At 42.3% G+C, this 22,862-nt stretch overlaps 1 protein-coding gene across 1 annotated transcript; it reads right to left on the bottom strand.

Annotated features, from left to right (window-relative positions):
* Positions 1–1,478: 1,478 nt before the first annotated feature.
* On the bottom strand, positions 1,479–13,136 carry myog (myogenin). Its single transcript, XM_039749368.1, has 3 exons — positions 12,565–13,136; positions 4,952–5,063; positions 1,479–1,824 (listed from the first exon to the last, which is right to left on the bottom strand). Exons 1-3 carry the CDS (start codon positions 13,072–13,074, stop codon positions 1,730–1,732), a joined length of 717 nt encoding a protein of 238 aa, XP_039605302.1. The 5' UTR covers positions 13,075–13,136; the 3' UTR covers positions 1,479–1,729.
* Between the last annotated feature and the right edge of the window lie 9,726 nt (positions 13,137–22,862).

Raw genomic sequence — 22,862 nt, forward strand, 5'->3', positions numbered from 1 at the left:
CAAACTGGTGAGGAAGGCAGGCTCTATTGTAGGCACCGAGCTGGACAGTTTGATATCCGTGGCAGAGCGACGGGCGCTGAACAGACTCCTGTCAATCATGGAGAATCCACTGCATCCACTGAACAGGATCATCTCCAGACAGAGCAGCAGCTTCAGCGACAGACTGAGGTCACCGTCCTGCTCCACTGACAGACTGAGGAGACCCCACACTATGCGACTCTTCAATTCCACCTGGGTGGGTAAACGTTAACATTATATAAAGTTATTGTCTGTTATACCTGCCTTGCACTCTCCAACTTGCATTTTTAACTTGCACTGCATTGTTATCAATCTTTAATTTAATATTGTTTTTATCAGTATGCTGCTGCTGGAGTATGTGAATTTCCCCTTGGGATTAATAAAGTATCTATCTATCTACAATTCTCTAAATGACTTAATCCTGTATGTTTTCCAAACATTAAAAACTGTACAAGTTTGAGAGGGTGGAATAAGGTGGTTATTGTGTAGCTGTGTAACAGATAAAAGCTTCCTACACTGGTTCCATATTCTGTGTGAATAAAGGACAATTGGGTTGTTAGTATATTGACAAGGTCTTGTACTTATTCGGGTACAAAGAAAGGAATATAAAGAAGTACTGCAGGATTTTATTTCTATTGTGTTCATCAATTTGTGTCAATGTCCAGGTTTGTATATTTGCCACCCAGTAATAAATTCAAAGTTGGGTAGTGCCATGCCGCCTTCTGCTTTAGGTCATTGTAGGGTCACTTTTTGGATGTGTGGATGTTTTGAATTTCAAATGTTGGCTGGGATTGGCTCCAGCAGACCCCCCGTGACCCTGTAGTTAGGATATAGCGGGTTGGATGGATGGATAAATGAGGTTATGATTTAATTAAATTTTTTAAAAAATGATTTGCTAATATATATGCGGATGCTTTGAAATAGAAATAGAAGCTTAGGAAGGATATTCATCTTGTCGGTGTTGGTTCTTCCTGCTAAAGTGAGATGGAGGGTTGACCTTCTATGCACGTCTTAAGTTTTTCCTTGCAGACCACAACATTTTGTTGAAAAAGAGCTTTATATTTACTTATGATGTTTACCCCTTGCTATTTAAACTGATCTGTGATGGTAAATGGGGAGGTGTTCACTGGAAAAAGCAGACTTTTATTCAAATGATGCATTTGTTGTAGGCACTCATTCCACACAATGAATAACAGACTGCAGGAGTTAAAAGGATAGTTTTGTACAAATACACAACAATCTTTATTATAAAAATTAAAATAAGTTAGCCACAAAATAAAAAATAGAAATAACAAATCCACTCTGTAAAAAAAAGGCGCATATTTACATTATTAGCATTCAGGTCATTAGTTAAACAAGCTGAAATTGGTCACACTCCCGTATGAAATATTGGCCCCGCAAAAATGAAAATACTGTGGAACACAGAACACACACGCACACACAAGAAACAAATGCAAAAATGATTCAAAAAATTTTTTTGTTAAAGATGATTTCAACTTGTTGATTTTTTCAATTATGAGCAAAGGAACAAGCATGCCAATTTGTTAACTTTGGTTTCCCAGCACTCCGAAGTTTAATGGCCTTTGAATGAATGTCCATGCTCACACATGAATGGCTGCACTTGGAGACTACACGGGTGAGTCAGGAGCATTTTCTGGATTTGGATAGTGTTCACTGTGGTCAAGACGTTGTTATCAGATATGCGTTGAAATTAAGAGATGGCAGCCCCATCGATTGCAATGCTGTCCACTATTGATGAGAGGGAGCGCAGGTTTGTCTGCTCTGGTGAGTCTTCAGTCAGAAGCTCTGTGGGAATGAAAAAATAAATCAGTGAAACCAAATACCATCATACCATGACACTCCACATCAGAAACTGCCCGTGCTTACTAACAGCTAGTGGTCAGGTAAATATTATCTACTTTGTAATGAAACACTAAGCTCTCTCTGTGGCCATGCCTCAGAGCAATCTGATTGGTCAGTTTGGCTTTGGCGTGATTGGTCTGTTTTAGCTTTAGTGACATGAAGAAAGAGCAAATGCGAGTGTGAGACGCAGGAGGAGGAGTAAAGGCCTATGAGGCGCGCTGAGAGAGTCACCTTCAAAGACAGAAGGGCATTAAAACAGGCAGGCGGCAAAACATAAAACTCTGAGAAGCAGGCGAGCACCGGTGAAGAGACGTTCACACACATGCAAAGATAGAAGAAAGGCATTGAGAGTACACGTACGGCAAGAGATAGCAAATATTTTGTAATTATCCTTATACAGTGGAACCTCGGTTCACGACCATAATTCGTTCCGAAACTCTGGTCGTAAACCGATTTGGTCGTGAACCGAAGCAATTTCCCCCATAGGATTGTATGTAAATACAATGAATCCGTTCCAGACCATACAAACTTTTATGTAAATATATATATTTTTTAAGTTTTTAAGCACAAATATAGTTAATTAAACCATAGAATGCACAGCGTAATAGTAAACTAAATGTAAAAACATTGAATAACACTGAGAAAACCTTGAACAACAGAGAAAACGAACACTGCAATAGTTTGCGCTATTGCGCTACCAACCGCTGGCTAAAAACACTTTTTTTTAATAAGTTTTAGGAATAGGGAAAAAAATGAACATTTGAAAATATCCATAATTTATAAACCACCAAGAAAAGTAACATTGCAACAATGCGTGCTACGAATCGATCGCTGTAAACAGAAGTGAAAACAAAATCAAGCCCAGTGCATTCTTTAACTACCTTCCTACCTTATGCGTCCAGCTCTCTTTCGCATTGCCTGTGTGTGTGCGTGTGTGTGTCGCGCACTCTCACCCTCTCGCTCACTCGCTCGCTGCACAGGGAGAGACTGAACATGTACAAACCGAAAGGGAAACTGGCTTGCTCGTATACCGAGTGTGTGGTCGTGAACCGAGGCAAAAGTTTGGCGAACATTTTGGTCGTAAACCGATTTGTACGTGTACCGAGACATTTGTGAACCGAGGTTCCACTGTACCTGTCTTCACCCAGTGCCATTACTCATTTCGTTATAATTATAAGTCAAACCTAAATACGTTTTTTGTTGTCGTCCTCTGATCGGCATCAGATGAATTAAGAAACTAAATGCAGAAATTGGCACTGGACAAGATATTTAGTTAATAAAAAGCCAGCACTTATTCTGAGCTAATCCACAGGCAACAATTAACCGCAATATGTAAATCTTTGAGACGTAGCAGGAAAAGAAACCCATTCAGCAGAAGCACAGCCTGCCAACTGCACACTCAGGAATCAATCTGTGCTCCAGTTTCTGTGAGATGCCAGCATGCCAACCAAAATTAGGATTCAAAGGATTCTACCCCACATTGTTTTCAGAAAAATTTTATAAACTCACTTATCCTACCTCTTGTTGTAAGGGGCTTGTGTTTATATCATAGAACAGAAGTGGTATGCTGGCACTCAAATCTCTACACGCTATTGAAACTATCAGAGGTTCTCCTTTTAACATCATTCTGCCTCATCAACTGGGAGAAAAGGTGCATGCATATTACTAAAGACATTAGCCATCCTGCACAGTCACTTCTCCCACTTCTTCCATTGGTCATATTAGTCTGAGCCATTCACACTCGCCCCGGACGATTCAGAGAGTTTCTTTCTACAGGTTGTATGGCTGCTGAGCAGCCAGGCTTAGTAACAAATACTGTTTGTGTTCTTGTATATCTGTCTACACTATCTATGTAGCGGACCCTACTGGGAACAAAGACAATGGTAGTTACTCCATGTGGCATGATCCAGTGGCCGAACAGAAAGGGTGGCACCTTGGAATTATACTTTTACAACTTTACACATGCATGCTATTAGTGCCACTACAGGAAAGGTAGGGGGAGATCAATTACCTTAGGGTCTGTCTATCTATCTATCTATCTATCTATCTATCTATCTATCTATCTATCTATCTATCTATCTATCTATCTATCATATAGTGCCTTACATATCTATCTATCTATCTATCTATCTATCTATCTATCTATCTATCTATCATATAGTGCCTTACATATCTATCTATCTATCTATCTATCTATCTATTATATAGTGCCTTACATATCTATCTATCTATCTATCTATCTATCTATCTATCTATCTATCTATCTATCATATAGTGCCTTACATATCTATCTATCTATCTATCTATCTATCTATCTATCTATCTATCTATCTATCTATCTATCTATCATATAGTGCCTTACATATCTATCTATCTATCTATCTATCTATCTATCTATCTATCTATCTATCTATCTATCTATCTATCTATTGGGAGTGATTCAGATGTGTTGCTTTGTATGTTGCTTTGTATAAAAATACAGGCTTTTTGGGTGTGACATCGCCACTAATTTAATATCCATTGTCACCGGAGACCTGGAGTCAGGAAATGAAGAGTAAGAGGTGGAAGAAGAGGATGAGAAGAAAAAGAAAGATAAGAACTAGAGTTGTTGCATTAAATGGTGGTGACACCAGGTAAATAGAAAAATCAAGAGTTTTGAACCTAAGACTTGTGTTCATTGCAGATGTGTCTGGGATTCTGGTGATATGAGATGCCAACAGTAATCAAAATATATACTGTATATTAGAGTGTTTATTACCAATCACCTGGAGAAGTTTTCAAATACACCTGCAGAAACACTTCAGTGCATACAACAGAAAAATTATAAAAAGAGGATAATTTAACAGTTAACTTGCCCCATTTTCTTGTTCTTCCCTTCATTAAAGCCCTCACATTGACACCATGTCCTTCTTAGTCACTGCTGTATTATATTTTAATACCCCAGGCTATCTGCTCAGTGCCTTTTACCAAATCAGTGTGTGGCTCTGTCCTATAATTCTGAGCTGTAAAGCATCTTAAAATGAAAGACACAATATAAACCAGTCTGACTGGATAAACTGATGAGTCTTACCAGTGGTGCTGGTGCTGCTGCTGAACGTGGGGCTGCAGTGGTCAGTTGAGCTGCTCCACTCTGGACTACTGCTGCATGTGCTGTTGGACCCGTGGTCACTTGAAGTGGACACCTGCAATGATGGGCTTCTTAAATATTTGCACATTGACAGTCATATATTGCATATCAAATAATAGGTCTTCAGAGGTGACCACTGTAAACCGCACACACGCAATGGTAAAGAAAAATGTTAAAGGAGGATGCTGTGTGACTGTCAGAGCTCCAGCAGTTTCAGTTCAGTTCAGTTTCTGCTTTTTATCTGCTTCTTAAGTCACGGACACCAATCAACCAATTGTTTTGGACACGCTGTCAGCTTCCAGAATATTAGATATGAAGAAAGAGGCATTTGGAGTCATTTATCTATGAATGATTGGTAAAATAGGATTCTGTATTTTTGTAGTGCCTTTCATATCATGTTAGACCTGGAAATACTAACGGTGCCATGGCTTTGCACAACAGAAGCACTTTTGAGTTAAATGGAAACTGCACAAAACAGGGAGGTCCTCTCCTGGCAGTGCCCACTGGCAGAACATGGTTGCCTTTCTGAATGACAAGTTCCTGGAACTCCAGGGGGTGTCCAAACTGAGATCATGTCAGAGGAGCACAGCCACCTCTGGTACTGGGGAGAAGAATTGTTCTTAAAATAATATCTCCCTAAGGCCTGTCCATGATCCTTCATCCTGACTCGGATAAGAACTAATAACCATTCTGGATGGGACGTGCCTACATTAATGTTGTCCATCTATTATGGCCTCCAACCTGGGCAAGGACTCTCCTTTATTAAGGTTTGTTTTAATATATTTTTATATCTATCTATCTATCTATCTATCTATCTATCTATCTATCTATCTATCTATCTATCTATCTATCTATCTATCTATCTTATAGTGCCTTTCACCTATCTATCTATCTATCTATCTATCTATCTATCTATCTATCTATCTATCTATCTATCTATCATATAGTGCCTTTCACATATCTATCTATCTATTATATAGTGCCTTTCACTTATCTATCTATCTATCTATCTATCTATCTATCTATCTATCTATCTATCTATCTATCTATCTATCTATTATATAGTGCCTTTCACTTATCTATCTATCTATCTATCTATCTATCTATCTATCTATCTATCTATCTATCTATCTATCTATAAGATGGCAGTGCAGCACAGGCCGCATCTGTACTCACTCACGCCAGGCCAGTCTAGCAGTGCCAATTAAACTGGCATAAGCTCAATATGCAAAGTGCACAAATGTGGTGGCCACATCTGGCATTTGGAGCCAGAGTTTAGGATTTGTGAGTTAGAGATGTTAACTGCTGGACCACCTCTCAACACATTTTGGGGTAGAGTGCTGGCTCTCTGGCTAAAGGATCTGTGCTAGAAAGTGGAAGGTTACTGGTTGGAATCCTGGCTGTGCCAGAAGGAATGCCACTCCGTTAACCTGCAATTACTCGAGGGGTGCTGTACAAATGGCTGACCCCAAGCTTCTCTCTCTCCCCATCTCTGTGTCTCTGGGGTACGTGAAAAATGACAAAATCCTTGAGAAAATGCATAAGGCAAATATAAACAAATTAAAATGTTCAGACGATTTCACTTTTTTTCACATTTGTTCATGTTGCAACCTTATGGTAAAATTATTTGAAATTATTTTCTCCATCATCAAGCCACACTCAATGCCAAAATGAAAACAGTCTGTTTGAAAGTTTTGCAACTATATTCATTTTATCTACCTCATTTTAAACCAGTTTCGTAATGCCAAGTGTATAACCGCGTGCCTCAGTACTTCAATCCAAAATGTTTAAAGACAGACTGGAGATTTGGGAGAAGTAGGCAAAGATTTAACTCTGCTTTCAGCCTAAAGAACCCTTATATGTCACAGTGAGACGAGAAGAGATAGAAAATGTGGATAAGTGCCTGAAGTTTCACATGAATGTGGTCAGGTTGAGTAACACTGTAATGTAACATAATGCATCATAACATTAGACATACAGTATATAAATGAAAGACCTGTGTATGTGTTTGTGTCTGGAGCAGTCCGCTCTGCTCACGTTCAACACACAGCCACTAGATGGCGCATGAATGCACTTTTACATTTTTCAGCGCTTGCACGGACCTCACTTATCACTACTGTGGCGAGCAGCTGGGGGACGGTACCCAGCTGGGACGCCTGGAAGGACTGGAAGAGGGACTACACAAGAGGGCATCCACCCTGGTTGGTAAGGGGACCACAGGAACAGAACATGGAAGCTCAACCCAATAGGGGCCCGTGCTAACCGCCAGGGGGCACCCAGATGCCTGAGGTGCTGGCGGAAACATTACCAGGGACACCCGGAGTGCTAGCCACACTAGGAAGTTTATCGGGAGGCACGTGGAGCTTGTCTGGGTGAACATAAAAGGGGCCGCCTCCCTCCATTCATCAGCTGGAGTCGGGTGGAAGTGGACGTAGCTCGGAGGAGAGGAGTGGAGGCGGTGAAGGAGAGGCATTGTGACAGAGGCCTGGACTATTGGTGATTGGTGCTGGGGCACTGGGTTTTGTGCGATACACTTGTAAATAGAGTTATGTATAATGAACGTGCTGTGGTGGGCTGGCGCCCTGCCCGGGGTTTGTTTCCTGCCTTGTGCCCTGTGTTAGCTGGGATTGGCTCCAGCAGACCCTCGTGACCCTGTAGTTAGGATGTAGCGGGTGGGATAATGGATGGATGGATGGATGGATGGATAATAAATGCGTGTGTGGTTTGAAACCATCGGTGTCTGCCTGTCTGTTGTTTCCCACACTACAAAAGTCCCTTTGTGCAGCAAACGGTGCAAATCAACATCGACATTGTGCTCATGACACAGATGAAGAGACACAACGTCGAAAGGAAGCGACCAAACGTGCAAGTGAATCACCTCAGCAACGGAGGGTAAGGCTTGAAGTTTTCAATGAAAGCGACGTTTATCTCAGGGGTCCTGGGAACCCCCTGTGGCTGCAGGTTTTTGATCCAAGCAGCTTCTGTTTTTAATTGGACTCCTGGGCTTATTAAGTGGACTGTTATTGCACAGATTCTGTGTTTTGGGAACAATATAGAAATTAGAAAACTAAGTTTGGTAAAAAAAAAAGAAATATTAAAATGTACTAAGCAGTTATGTAGGAATAATGTATTTTTTTTTTCTTTTTAACAATATTTTCATCTTGATGTTCATTCTATTTTTCTGGGTGTTCTAATTATTTAATTAATCCATTGTTTTCTAATGAGTGGGTCTGACGCTAAAGTACTTGTAACCTTTCACGATTCCTTGTCGTCTGCCTGGGTGTCTGCTCTGCTCGTTTTTAACTGTCATTATTAAGATAAAATGAAGGGAGCAAACTGCACAGAGAAAGCGCAAAATAGAATGAAATCATCAAAAGAGAGTTAAGAATTTGAATCTCTAGAAAAAGCAGGAATATTTCTAAATGTCTTATAAATGTAAAATCTTGCCTCTGATCTTTCTTAATGTAGAATAAGAGAAGAACAAAATGTCAGCTAATTAACTGAGATCAGTTGTTGTCACTGATTATAAATCTGGTTGAAGCAAAGACCTGAAGCCACAGTGGGGCCCCCAGGACCGACTTTGAGAAGCTCTGCTCTATCTCGAGGTATTTTCGGCTAAGATATGGCACCACCAGTGTTTCCGTATGAAAGGCAGTGGGTCAGCAAGCACAGGTGGGTCCAAGAGTTCTTAAGAGTTAGCTGACACCTCTCAAAGTTCACAAATGTAGTAACAGAGTTGCTTTTTTGTCCTGAAGACCACACACAGCTAGTAACATAATTTAACATAGCACAGGACAAATGATATAATATAACATGTGACATAACATAGGCGGCACGGTGCCTCAGTGGGTAGCGCTGCTCCCTCGCAGTAACGAGATGTTGGTTCGCTTCCCGGGTCCTCCCTGCATGGAGATTGCATGCTTTCCTCGTGTCTGCGTGGGTTTCCTCCCAAAGACATGCAGGTTAGGTGCATTGGCGATTTTAAAATTGTCCCTAATGTGTGCTTGATGTTTGGGTGTGTGTGTGCCCTGCAGTGGGCTGGCGCCCTGCCCGGGGTTTGTTTCCTGCCTTGCGCCCTATGTTGGCTGGGATTGGCTCCAGCAGACCCCCGTGACCCTGTGTTAGGATATAGCAGGTTGGATAATGACTGGGGCGGCATGGTGGCACAGTGGCTAGCGCTGCTGCCTCGCAGTTAGGAGACCTGGGTTCACTTCCTAGGTCTTCCCTACGTGGAGTTTGCATGTTCTCCCCGTGTCTGCGTGGGTTTGATCCCACAGTCCAAAGACATGCAGGTTAGGTGCACTGGTGATTTTAAAATTGTCCCTAATGTGTGCTTGATGTGTGTGTGTGTGTGTCCTGAGGTGGGCTGGCACCCTGCCCGGGATTTGTTCCTGCCTTGCGCCCTATGTTGGCTGAGATTGGCTCCAGCAGACCCCCGTGACTCTGTAGCTAGGATATATCAGGTTGGATAATGGATGGATTTCAATAGTTTCTAGGACCCCGGGCTTTTTACAGCATGGGTTTACAGAGCTAGTATGATATAACCAACATAATGTCAGTCAGCCAGTCAGTCAGTCATTATCCAACCCGCTATATCCTAACTACAGGGTCGCGGGGGTCTGCTGGAGCCAATCCCAGCCAACACAGACCACAAGGCAGGAAACAAACCCCGGGCAGGGTGCCAACCCACTGCAGGGCACACACACACCCAAACATCAAGCACACATTAGGGACAATTTTAAAATCGCCAATGCACCTAACCTGCATGTCTTTGGGAGGAAACCCACGCAGACACGAGGAAAGCATGCAAACTCCACACAGGGAGGATCCAGGATTTGTTTATTAAATATTTACATAATAATAAAAATTTTTATATATAGCAAAAGTCAAAAGATTTATACAAAAATGAAAGAAAGCAGAGAATAAAGTAAAATCAGTGAAAGCCACATAGTGAATGTCATAACAATCCATCCATTATCCAACCCGCTATATCCTAACACAGGGTCACGGGGGTCTGCTGGAGCCAATCCCAGCCAACATAGGGCGCAAGGCAGGAACAAATCCCGGGCAGGGTGCCAGCCCACCGCAGGGCACACACACACACACACACACATACCAGGGACAATTTAGAATCGCCAATGCACCTAACCTGCATGTCTTTGGACTGTGGGATCAAACCCACGCAGACACGGGGAGAACACGCAAACTCCACGCAGGGAGGACCTGGGAAGCAAACCCGGGTCTCCTAACTGTGAGGCAGCAGCGATACCCACTGCGCCACCCCCAACATAATGTAATGTAACAAAATACAACATTACACAGAACATGTAACATAACATACTGTAGTACAACAACAACAACAACAACAACATTTATTTCTATAGCACATTTTCATACAAACAGTAGCTCAAAGTGCTTTACATAATAAAGAATAGAAAAATAAAAGACACAATAAGAAAACAAAATAAATCAACATTAATTAACATCGAATAAGAGTAAGGTCCAATGGCCAGAGGGGACAGAAAAAACAAAAAAATAAAACTCCAGACGGCTGGAGAAAAAAATAATAAAATCTGTAGGGAATGAAACATAACACATAACATAACCTAACGTAAGATATGAAAACATGACATCCATCCAGTTTCTGAACCTGCTTATCAAGGGCAGGGTTGCAGGGAAGTTAGAGCAAGCATAGGGCATGAGACAGAATCAATCCCTGGACAGGGTGCCAGTCCACCGCCGGGTGAACACACACACACACACACACACACACACACATGTACAAACACGTACAAACACACGCACACACACACACACATGTACAAACACACACACACACACACTCACACGTACAAACACACACACACACACACACACACATACAAACACACACACACACACACACACACATACAAACACACACACACACACTTACGCATTTCAAGGGCTAGTTTAGCTTTGTCACTCCACCGATAACATATTATAATGTAATGTAACATAATATGATACAGAGTAGCATATCCCAACATGATATAAAGTAATTTAACGTAATAGGACATACTCGTTTAACATAACATATTGTAATGTAACATAATATAAGCAAACATATAAAATATAACATTTACAAATCCACTTAACTGAATTTGCAATACACATAAATCACATGTTGCACTATTAATGTGGCTAATGTTTCAACTAAGATAAAGGTTTGGCTCAGTGACTGTAATTTAATTTTTCGGCACATTGATTCAATCCCTCCCATCATTTCATTTTCTCTTATTGGTGACGTTGAGTCACAGCGTATCCCAGTTGTATCGAGTACAAGACAAGAACCAAACTGAGAGATGAAATGCAAGAACATCACTGGGAACAAATGTCTTGTCACTTACTGGACAGCACTTTAGATTCGATAGGCAGTCCAACATGCACCTCTTTGGGATGACATTGGACAAGATGCTTGCAACTGCGGCGAGACATTTAAAACTAAAACGTGACGATGATGGAACTTGAACGCCGGTTCTAGGAGGTGTGAGAAATAATTATACCACCATGCCTCTTTATGTTCGATGGAAACCATTACTGTTATCTAATATGTTACATTTGCATCATCACACACCCCACTCCCGCTACTCTACTCACCTGACATTTAGTGGGGTTTAAGCATTTTGGCAGAGGTTTAACAAATGACAAGAGTCCCATTTAGAATGGGGTACTGATTAGGCAGAGCTTTCTATCACACTTCAGTCAGGGAGGATAACAGGGCCGAGGGAACGTATTTAGGTTATAATTCAAAAAATAGAAATGCCTCATAGCCTTTGCTACCAGGATAGGCACTGTGCTGAGTCCCTGTTACCCTAAACTGGACTAGCAGGTCGAGAAATTCATTTTAGACTTCTTGATTATGTGACAGGTTAAATAAAGCCAGTGCAAAATGCATAGCACTAAAGCTGGGATGCTTGCAGAGCAGGCTGTATTTCCCATCCATCCATCCATTCATTTTATAAGTTTGTTGATTTTTAACGAGAAAAGGACAATGCCCAAGGATCCATGCACAAGTCAGACCCAATCCTTAATGGAGTGTCAGTCCACTTCAGGGCACACTTGCAAGTACATCTGGACATTTTAGAGTCACCAGTGACCTTAATGTGTATAGCTTAGCAGGAGTATCTGCCTTTTGGTATAAAGTAGCCCAAGTCCAAAAAGTCGAGAACTATCTGAACATTTTGACCTATCGTCTATCTTTCCATTATGATGCCATGCAGGCACTGGAGGTTGTTCAGTAGGCACCTGACCAGTATGCATGGTTTGTGAATTTCCCTTTGCCCTCAATTGTGTTCAATGCGGCCCATCTTCTGTGATGGTCCGGTGTCCCACCCAAGTTTGGTTCCCGTCTTACACCTGATGCTGTCAGGATAGACTTTGGCCTCCTGCAACCCTGAGTTGGATTAAGTGCTATGTCTCATCTTATCCTGTGGCACAGGTGGACTCCCCTCTAAAGCTGTCACTGACCACACAAAACACATGACTGCCAGGTTGGCACGTGGCCGTTCACTTACCCTCTGAGTGCCTGTGGTCCTGTAGTGGACATCCTGTTGATCCCGATCCTGCTGGTTCAGAGTACTCAGTAGCGTTTGCAGCCTTTCAATGTACTGGATGGCACTGCGCAGGATCTCCACCTTGGGCAGCCTCTGGTTGGGGTTCATCAGGGTGCTTCTCTTGAGGGCTTCGAAAGCTTCATTGACCTTCTTCAGCCTTCTTTTCTCCCTCAAGGTGGCTGCTTTTCTCCGGTCGATGGTCACCGATTTACGTTTGCAGATCTTGCAGGCCCATGGCAGGCACTGGCCAGGACAGTGCTCCTGTGGCGAGAGACTGGACGAAGGTGAGACTTGGTCATCCAGACCGTTGCTTGTCAGGAGCCTGCTCTCCGAACACAGTCCCATCAACGACCTGTCCTGATAGCCGTTTTGGTCAAAGCCATTTTGCAGTCGGGACTGGAAAAAGTTTTCCGTTCCATCGTAAAATCTCTGCTCAGCAAAGAAGTAAGGGTTGGTTTCAAATAGCTCCATGGCTCTCGCAACTTTTGTTGTGAGTGTCTGCTCCCTGGATCTCTGGATGACAACTGCTCACAACAACTGTTTGGTGGCATTTAAATCTTTGGCCTGGCATGAGATCATGGAGTTAAATATAGAAAGAGATGAAGAAACCTGATCCCACTTTTAGCTGTTGCCTCACATCTAAAACTTACATCTCTGTTCATTTTCTCCTCTCTGGGGAATTTACAGCACATGCCGTTCAGGGAATTCTGGCGATGCACAGTTACTCTTTTTTTTTTTTTTTTGGGATCATATAAAGACAAAAGTTATGCGTATCTTTTTTTCCTGAAAATGTGATATTTTAAATGATGTCACATAAGATCCCTGCCACAAGCCGAGCCTCAAACTAGCATGGCGAGCTCACGTTGTGCTCAGTAATTAATGACAGCCACAAATTTGGAAAACGTACCCACTGTCAGGAGTTAAGAAGTGGCAGCTGTTGAACATTCTGGTGCAGTGGTTAGCGCTTTATCTACCACCCTAGTGCTCCTGGGTTCAAATTTTGGACGGTCATTAATTGTCATGTTCTCCCTGCCTTCACTAAGGTCTTTTTTCCCGTATTACAGAGACAGATAAGTCAGGCTAATACAATACAATACCATTTATTTTTGTACAGCCCAAAATCACGCAGGAAGTTCCGCAATGGGCTTTAACAGGCCCTGTCTTTTGACAGCCCCCCAGCCTGGACTCTCTAAGAAGACGAGGAAGAACTCCCAAAAAAAAAAACCTTTTTGAGGAAACAAATGTTTCTTCCTTTTTTTCCCTACAAAGGTTTTTTTTGGGAATTTTTCTTGTCTTCTTTGAGAGTCCAGGCTGGGGGGCTGTCAAAAGACAGGGCCTGTTAAAGCCCATTGTGGCACTTGGGCTATACAAAAAAGAAATTATATTGTATTTATTTACCTGTCTCAGATGGGCCCGCTGCACAGCAGCACTCAGGTCCCAATTTGACGTGACCCATCCGGGTAGGCATGTGGAACGTCTTGTCTCTCTGGCATGGTGATCATCTTCCTCGGTTGTCGGAGGAGCTGCGTAAACTCCACGTTTCAATGACGGCACTCTCTGAGATGCACAGACCTGCAACTACCCAGATCTCTGTAGGTGGGTACACCTTTTATTGGTCTGTTTGCTCTGGTGGCTGTCATACTCAGGGAGAAGATGTTGCGATGGCAAAACTTCTCCTTCTGATGGTGTCCAATGTCACTCCTTTCAACGAGCGTATTATGAGACTCATATTAAAGCACTTGATGGGTGCCTTGTGTGTTGTCTCAGTGATTGCGGTGAGTGATATCTCGTTGAGGGAGACATTTTATTTGCAACTGCACTCAGTGGTTGATGGGTGACATTCTTCTGGACATGGGCGACTTCAATGTAACCACTGGCACTGAGAGGGCTAGCTATGAGGATTGTGACAATCCTCATTGGTCTTGCAACTATGGTGAAAGTTGCTCCCTGTTTCTTGATTTTGCAAAAAGTCAGGGGTTATGGATCAAAGGATCCTGGTTCCAGCACACTGAGCAGCATTGTTGGAATTGGTACTACAGTGGTGGTGGTTCAGTGAAGGAGATCAATCACATCCCCATGGGCAGACGCTGGAGGCTCCTACAGAACTGTGGGGTCTACAGAAGTGCCCAGTTTGTGAATTCTGACCACAGCCATGATGTTGCTACTCTGAAGATCCAGCTTAGGTCCATTAGGCTACCACCTACTAGGAGAATGAGGCTGGACCTGGCCAGACTCCAAGATTAAGCTGTTTCTAATGAGTTTGCACACACTTTGTGTGAGGAACTTGCAGACTTGAGTGCAACTGCCAATCCTAATGTGATGTGAGAAACCTCCCATGACAAGTCCCTGAAGGTTGCTGAGGGTTGTTTAGGTGTTGGTGGTGGAATTACTTATGCAACACATATCCATCCATCCATCCATTTTCCAACCCGCTGAATCTGAACACAGGGTCACGGGGGTCTGCTGGAGCCAATCCCAGCCAACACAGGGCACAAGGCAGGAACCAATCCCGGGCAGGGTGCCAACCCACCGCAGTGCAACACATATGCTTAATGATAAGATTGACGCACTGATTGTGAAAATGGTGGGAACAAAAACCGGCAGCTGTGCTGTAGAGGAGCCCAGCACTGAACTTGCCCACCATATAGCCTCACTGCTGCAGCTCACTTTATCCCATGATGGCTTTAACTGTTAACAATTTCACACCATGTAATTGATCAAAACAATAAGTTAAAACTGTTAAAAGTAATGTATAAAGTATTCAGCGGCCAGAAAGTAATTAGACCGCACAAACGCAAGGAGTCCAAATGCTTCAAAAAGTTTGGTGATGATGAATCAGAAGTGACGTGTGGATAATGTGACACAAGCAGCGTGATCTTTTTACTTTCTCATATACGAAGTATTGTAATCTTCCGAAAATTTGACTTCGAAATTTTGACAAGGCAGCCCCTAATTTTACTTTGAAACTTCAGTAGAGAATTGAACTCTCCATTGGGAACTTCTTGTTTCATTTAAGAAATGTGAGCCGCAAATTAGTCACCGACCCTCCACAGCCAACAACAGGACGTTAATCAATGCCATTTTAACATCACTTCAATTGAAGTCTCCTTTCAGGAAAAAACATCGGAGCCACCGCAAGTCAATTTGTGCTCTGTTATTAACTACGTGACATTGTAAAGTGTTGTTAAAAGCATGGAGTCTACTGACATACTGTATGTAATGACATGCGATTATGTAAACCTGCAGTACAACTCAGCAGATCTGACCACCTCTGACTCCCACCTGCAGGCCTGTGATTGACAGTAGCAGCTCTCTCATATAAGAGAGTGCAGGGGCAGGGGGTTATGGGTTGTGTTTCCTTGTTATATGTATACAGGCCACAATACCTGTCAGAGTAACAGAGTAATTAAAACATGTGTGCTATCTCTTGCCTTATGTGTGCCTTTCCTCCGTATTCAGGTGTGAGTAAACGTCTATTCAAAGGTGTCCCTTTTCTCAAGCGCGTTCCTGTAAAGCCCACTTCTCAGACTCAGTGTTATTTTCAAGGTGCCTTTATTGTATCCTGTCCAGTTTTATACTTTGCATCATTAAAGGCAAATCTCTCTTGTTCCTTTTACTGCAGTGCTCTTCTTCCCACGTGCGTTCCTACAAAGACAGGCGGCTTAGATGGCTTTTGAGATTTTATACTTTCCGTCTTTTGAGTGTGAAGCGGCTGGGATGAGAATCAGCACCTCCAAATCCAAAACCATGGTCCTCAGCCGGAAAAGGGTGGATTGCCCTCTCAGGGTTGGGGGTGAGATCCTGCCCCAAGTGGAGGAGTTCAAGTATCTCGGGGTCTTGTTCACGAGTGAGGGAAGAATGAAGCATGAGATCGACAGGCGGATTGGTGTGGCGTCCACAGTGATGCGGGCTCTGCATCGGTCTGTCGTGATGAAAAAGGAACTGAGCCGTAAGGCTAAGCTCTCAATTTACCAGTCGATCTACCTTCCTACCCTCACCTATGGTCATGAGCTATGGGTAGTGACCGAAAGAACAAGATCGCGAATACAAGCGGCTGAAATGAGTTTCCTCCGCAGGGTGTCTGGGCTTTCCCTTAAAGATAGGGTGAGAAGCTCAGTCATCCAGGAGGGGCTCAGAGTAGAGCCGGTGCTCCTCCGCATTAAGAGGAGTCAGATGAGGTGGCTCGGGCATCTGATCAGGATGCCTCCTGGACGCCTCCCTGGTGAGGTGTTCTGGGAACGTCCAACCGGGAGAAGGCCCCGGGGAAGACCCAGGACACGCTGGAGGGACTATGTCTCCCGGCTGGCCTGGGAACGCCTTGGGATTCTCCCGGAAGAGCTAGAAGAAGTGGCCGGGGAGAGGGAAGTCTGGGTCTCTCTGCTCAAGCTGCTGCCCCCGCGACCCCTTGGATAAGCGGAAGAGGATGGATGGATGGATGGGTTTATATATATATATATATATATATATATATATATATATATATATATATATATTTATATTTATATTTATATATACAGTGATCCCTCCTTTATCGCGAAGTAAAAACCATATGTTCATATGGTTATTTTTATATATTTTAAGCCCTTATAAAATCTCCCACACTCTTATAAACATTTCCCACGCAGTTATCCAGCATAAACCCTTTGTATTCTCTTAGATATTAAGTAAGATTCATTGAAATTCTGTATGTAAACACATTGTTTATATACAGTAAAACCTAAATATTATTTTAACGATATCGAGCGTCTCTGATATCACATATGTTACAGCCATTACGATAGACAGATCATTTTGGAGCCATAACGAAGGGCTTGACTATGCACAAAGATAAACACAAAAGAGCACAAAAGTTAACTCTTTGCACAGATTTACACAAACACGTTGATGCTGAATGAGCGAGACGAGACTTCCTGGTTAACGCAGCACAATCGAATTCGGCGCTCCATTGCTGAGCCAATCAGCACACAGGAACTTAACTGCGTGCTCTGATTGGGTAGCTTCTCAGCCATCTGCCAATAGCGTCCCTTGTATGAAATCAACTGGGCAAACCAACTGAAGAAGCATGTACCAGAAATAAAAAGACCCATTGTCCGCAGAACCCGCGAAGCAGCGAAAAATCTGAGTTATATATTTAGATATGCTTACATATAAAATCCGCGATAGAGTGAAGCCGCGAAAGTCGAAGCAGAATATAGCGAGGGATTACTGTATATATATTGTGAACGCATGAGTCGCTGTCTTGCACCCAAAAGACGAGACTCGGTCTCAGGCTTCAGAACGATCAACTTTATTAATGAACTTAAAACAGGAAATGCAAGCATATTTATTGAATACCACTCTATGACGCACAGACACAACAAACAAGCAGTAACTTCATTAGTCATTCTGCCTCGGATCCATCCTCCTCATCAGGTTGTACCCGTGGCTGTTGATCCGCAAACTGGAATTGGATCGTCCTGGAGGAAAGGGTGATTGGTCTATGCCTGACAGGCATGTTGTGCGTGGTCTACGAACTCCTTGTTGTGTATGCCGACAGGCGTGTTGCGTGGCGGGGCTGCGGACTCATTGCCGCTGTCTGGCAGGCGTGCCACTATACATTATATATATCTATTATAAAAAAAAATTGAGACTTTTTTCCTGCGACGAGACGTGATCTTTGGAAGAGAGACAGCGAGACACATTCACGTCCCATGAGACGGACAAGTTATGTCATACTTACAACCTTTGGAAGGAAGTCCCGTGATAAACATGCAGAGCAGGTTAGAGATAATGAAAGCAGGAAAATTCGAAAGTCTCAAAAAAATGAGAGTAAAGATCACATTAGCGCAAAAAAAATGGAAAATATTACTCTGTAAAATAAAGGAACAGCGAAAAGAGATTGAATATTGTTTGAGAATGTCTGGGGGACAAGAGAGACAGCTGCTGTACAGGCTTTTAAACGCTCGAAGCGCCACACAAAATGCAGATTACATGGCACAGCTACAGCAGCAATTCAGCAGCTGATCGAGCAAAGAGGAGGTAAAAAAACAACTGTTATTTGTTTCCCAATGTATCACCATTTAAGAGGGGGTTTCGAAGGAGCAGCCGCATCTCCTTGGGGTGCATTCAGCCCAACACTTTACAATGGCACATGCGAGTAGGAGACAGCTAAAGGGCCTGAGTAAATGTAATACTACACCAGACCAGGAGGTGGCAGAGTATGCTGACTGTCTCTGTCAGTTTCTTGCACACCATTCCCGGTAAATCTTACCAGGTTTCAGCACCTCTGATGACGTCACTTCCGGCTCCGGCACCTCTGATGAAGTCACTTCTGGTTCCGGCATAAATTACCTTTACATTTCCTTCCCCAGCCCTTAAAATTACCATCTTACCTCCAAATATTCAGATCTGTTTTGAACTCAGTCTTGTGAACGTCTCTGTTCAATTATTTGAAAACTTTTGCAGCTGGGATATAATATACGGGTGGCTGTCCCAAACCTTTATAATGTCTGGAGACTCATTCTTGTTACAATATATATATATATATATATGTATATGTATATATATACACATTGGGCACTAGGGGGTCCCCCAGAGACCCAAATACCAGACACATTGCCACAGGCACATTCACAGGTTAAATTAAGATGATTTTATTTTATAACACTACCTTAACTGTTTTTTTTTTTAAGTTAGTTCAGCACAGTACGATGTAACCTAAATGCTTAATCCTTCCTTTCCACTCCTCCTTAGCGAGTGCTGTCCTGTTCTTCCTGACTATGACTCACAGAGTGAGGTGAGATGCTCCCTTTTATGTTAGACCTGGGAATACTGACGGTGCCATGGCTTTGCACAACAGAAGCACTTTTGAGTCAAATGGAAACTGCACAAAACAGGGAGGTCCTCTCCCAGCAGTGCCCACTGGCAGAACATGGTTGCCTTTCTGAATGACAAGTTCCTGGAACTCCTGGGGGTGTCCAAACTGAGATCATGTCAGAGGAGCACAGCCACCTCTGGTACTGGGGAGATGAATTGGTGTTAAAATAATATCTCCCTAAGGCCTGTCCATGATCCTTCATCCTGACTCGTATAAAAACTAAAAACCATTCTGGATGGGACGTGCCTACATTAATGTTGTCCATTTATTATGGCCTCCAAGCTGGGCAAGGACACTCCTTTATTAAGGTTTGTTTTAATATATTTTTTATTTAGCTCCTTTAAAATTTTTATTTCCCCTTGGAGACAAACAAAGCATATCTATCTATCTATCTATCTATCTATCTATCTATCTATCTATCTATCTATCTATCTATCTATCTATCTATCTATCTATCTATCTATCTATCTATCTTATAGTGCCTTTCATATCTATCTATCTATCTATCTATCTATCTATCTATCTATCTATCTATCTATCTATCTATCTATCTATCTAATGTTATTTTCTTATGATGGTGACAGTGCAGGTCGGCTCCATGCTCCCACTTCTTGAACCCAACACCATCGATATCGTAACTGGATGAGCCGGCAGATGAGGACATAACATAAAGGAAGCGATAGGTGCAAAAAATGCTTTTATTTGAAACAAGTCAAAAATCAGAACAGTGTCCAAAAGTTCAGTGCATCAAAATATTCAGTAAATAAATAATCCAATTAAAAACAAGTGATGATGGAGGTTAAAACAATCAAATAAATAATCTATTAAAATAAAGTTAAAAAATGGAAACTGTCCTTAAAAACCATTGGACTGGGTGCACTCCTTAAAAATAAGTAAGTGCAGCCAAGGAGGCACCCCTCTTTTGTTCCAAGGCCTGAGCCCCTTGTAGTCCTCTCTGGATCCCGGTAGGGCACCACCTCAAGCCTCCGACTCCTGCTGCCAGCCTTGCGCCCCTGTGATCCATGGCACCATCTGCAAGACGCCTCTCACTCCCCTCTCGTCAGTGAGTCACTCCACCCGAGCAGCTCTTCTGCCACTCCAGCTCCCAGCTTGCTCAGCTACAGTGGCCATAAGCCCCCAAATGTCGTTCACACGCTGTTAAAGCACTGTCCCCAGAATCCCATCTTTTGATAATCTCCCCATACATATTTCATACTGTACATGTTCAAAGTTCATGATCAAGTATTTAGCACTGTGCTTACTGATCATTGAAAATCAAACTTGACTAAATGTGAATAATTGACTTGTGGTTATGTGTTTATGGCAAAGGGGTCAAAAAAAAAAACAAGTGATAACCACCTTAACCTCTTAACGCGCACACGTACCGGTCCCGGGACATAACAGGGGTTTAAAAACGTTACAGTAATGTGTGCATGCCCATCTGCCATGCATCTCGACACCCTACCCATCAAATGAAACTTCAAAGTCTCGTCTTTCCGATGATATAAACCATTTTGACACACAACAACCACAGCACTGACACTAAAGCCTTTTTTACAGAGAAGTACATACTTTTAAGAGTTGACTGTGCCTACCTTTGAAGACCCCCTGCAAGTCAAACATCAATATTTCCGAGCAGTATTGATCCCATTGTGTCCGTAAGGCTCCAGCGAATATAATCCAGTAAAACGATTTAGGTCCAAAACACACGATATATTCTCAAAGGGACAAAAACTCCAGAAAACGTTTCATAACTTGAGACCACTTAAGTAATTCTTTTTCACTTATATTGCTCATATTAGACGTAATTTGTTTCTGTTGGCGATAACCATGCTACCGCATGAAACACGGAAGTGTTAGCTTCCGAAAGACACCTAAGTTGGCCAATTACGACGGGTCTGGGGTTGACTGGCACCTCGTATAGCCAACCAGTGTCACAGAAAGCTTTGAGAGTGACGTATAGCTCTGAACTCTGGTAGAATCTACCAGTTTGATTGGACACTGTGAGTGACACTCAAAACTTACAGCCAATCGAGCATTTTGATATGTAACTTGCTATACTAACTTGTAAACAAAACGATCGAGCTGCGTGAAGGTGGCATTTGTGCCAGTCTGCAGAGTTGGTGCGTGGTTGTTTATTGTGATTTTGCCAAGTTTTTTCGCATTTTAAATATGAATAAAAGTAGAAGTTTAAATGTAAATAAACGCTTGATTAAATAATAGATGCATGTACACGTTACGAAAGTATTCAACCGGCACAGGGGACGTGTAATGGGAGAGAGCGACGTGCCACGCCCTTGTGCTTTCTGCTTGCTAGTGATTGCTGCCATCAAGTGGCACATGGAAAAACGCTGAGCTGTGTTGTAACAGTTTGTAAAAGAAATATATATAGTTTGTGTGCATTTTATAAAAAAAGTAAAAATAAAAATATAAATATATTTTTGGCCCATAACTTGTATTGACTATTTTTACATAGAAATGTGTATTTTTTATTGTTTTTATTATGGAACATGAATTTCCATAACTAATAGAGTGACACTGTGTGTAGATATAGATTCCTTTAGGTGTAAGCTTTCAGTAGAGCCCTCATTGATATCTGTGGGTTGAAGCATTCAAAAGTTATTACACTTTTTCCATACGTTCCAAAATGTGGATAATGGTCCCTCTAAAAAGCCCCTGGACATGCCCACATAAAAACTGGTGTAAAAAATGTCATTTTTACAGGTATTCTTTTCAAATTTGAAATTTGAGTAGTCCACAAGTTATTCTGTTGGTACATTGTGTGTTTCTGTCCCCACCTACCTACTGCAGCTTTATTTTCCTTTATTTTCATAAAAAAACTTAGGCGAGAACAAAAAAATTTGTTTTTTTTGTGAGTTCTAATGTGCATAACTTTTGATCAGTCACACCTACAGTGATTCTGACTACTAAGGGTGAAACTAGAGAATGTTACCTTTACAAAGAGACCAAACATGTGTTTATACTCCAGATAGTTCAATAACAGCAATGATTCTAATTTGGAGATGTGGAATTACAAGCGATTTAGCAAAAATGACCCTGAATGATAAAAAGAAAAAGAAGAGCAGCAACGTCTGCTGAGCATTCAGTACATCAGAGAAGGCAGTTAATTAATTAACTAGGAACAAGAAAGAATCAGAAGACATGATACTGAAGAGTAGCAGACAAGCAAGATTAGTCCTGAATAAAGAGAAACTGAGCAGCAGACAAACATGTTGGTTCACAGTCATTGTCACACATAGGCACATGACGATCCCCCACTAGAAGTGTGCATTACCGTTCCCGGGTGTGAGGAGCCGGCCAGGCTAACTATATATGATTGCTTTCTTACTCTGGAACCAACCAGTGAGGATAAACTGAGCCCTGCCCAGAAGCCCCGCCCCTC

Source organism: Polypterus senegalus, chromosome 3 (assembly GCF_016835505.1).
Source record: "Polypterus senegalus isolate Bchr_013 chromosome 3, ASM1683550v1, whole genome shotgun sequence".
Lineage (NCBI taxonomy): Eukaryota > Metazoa > Chordata > Cladistia > Polypteriformes > Polypteridae > Polypterus > Polypterus senegalus.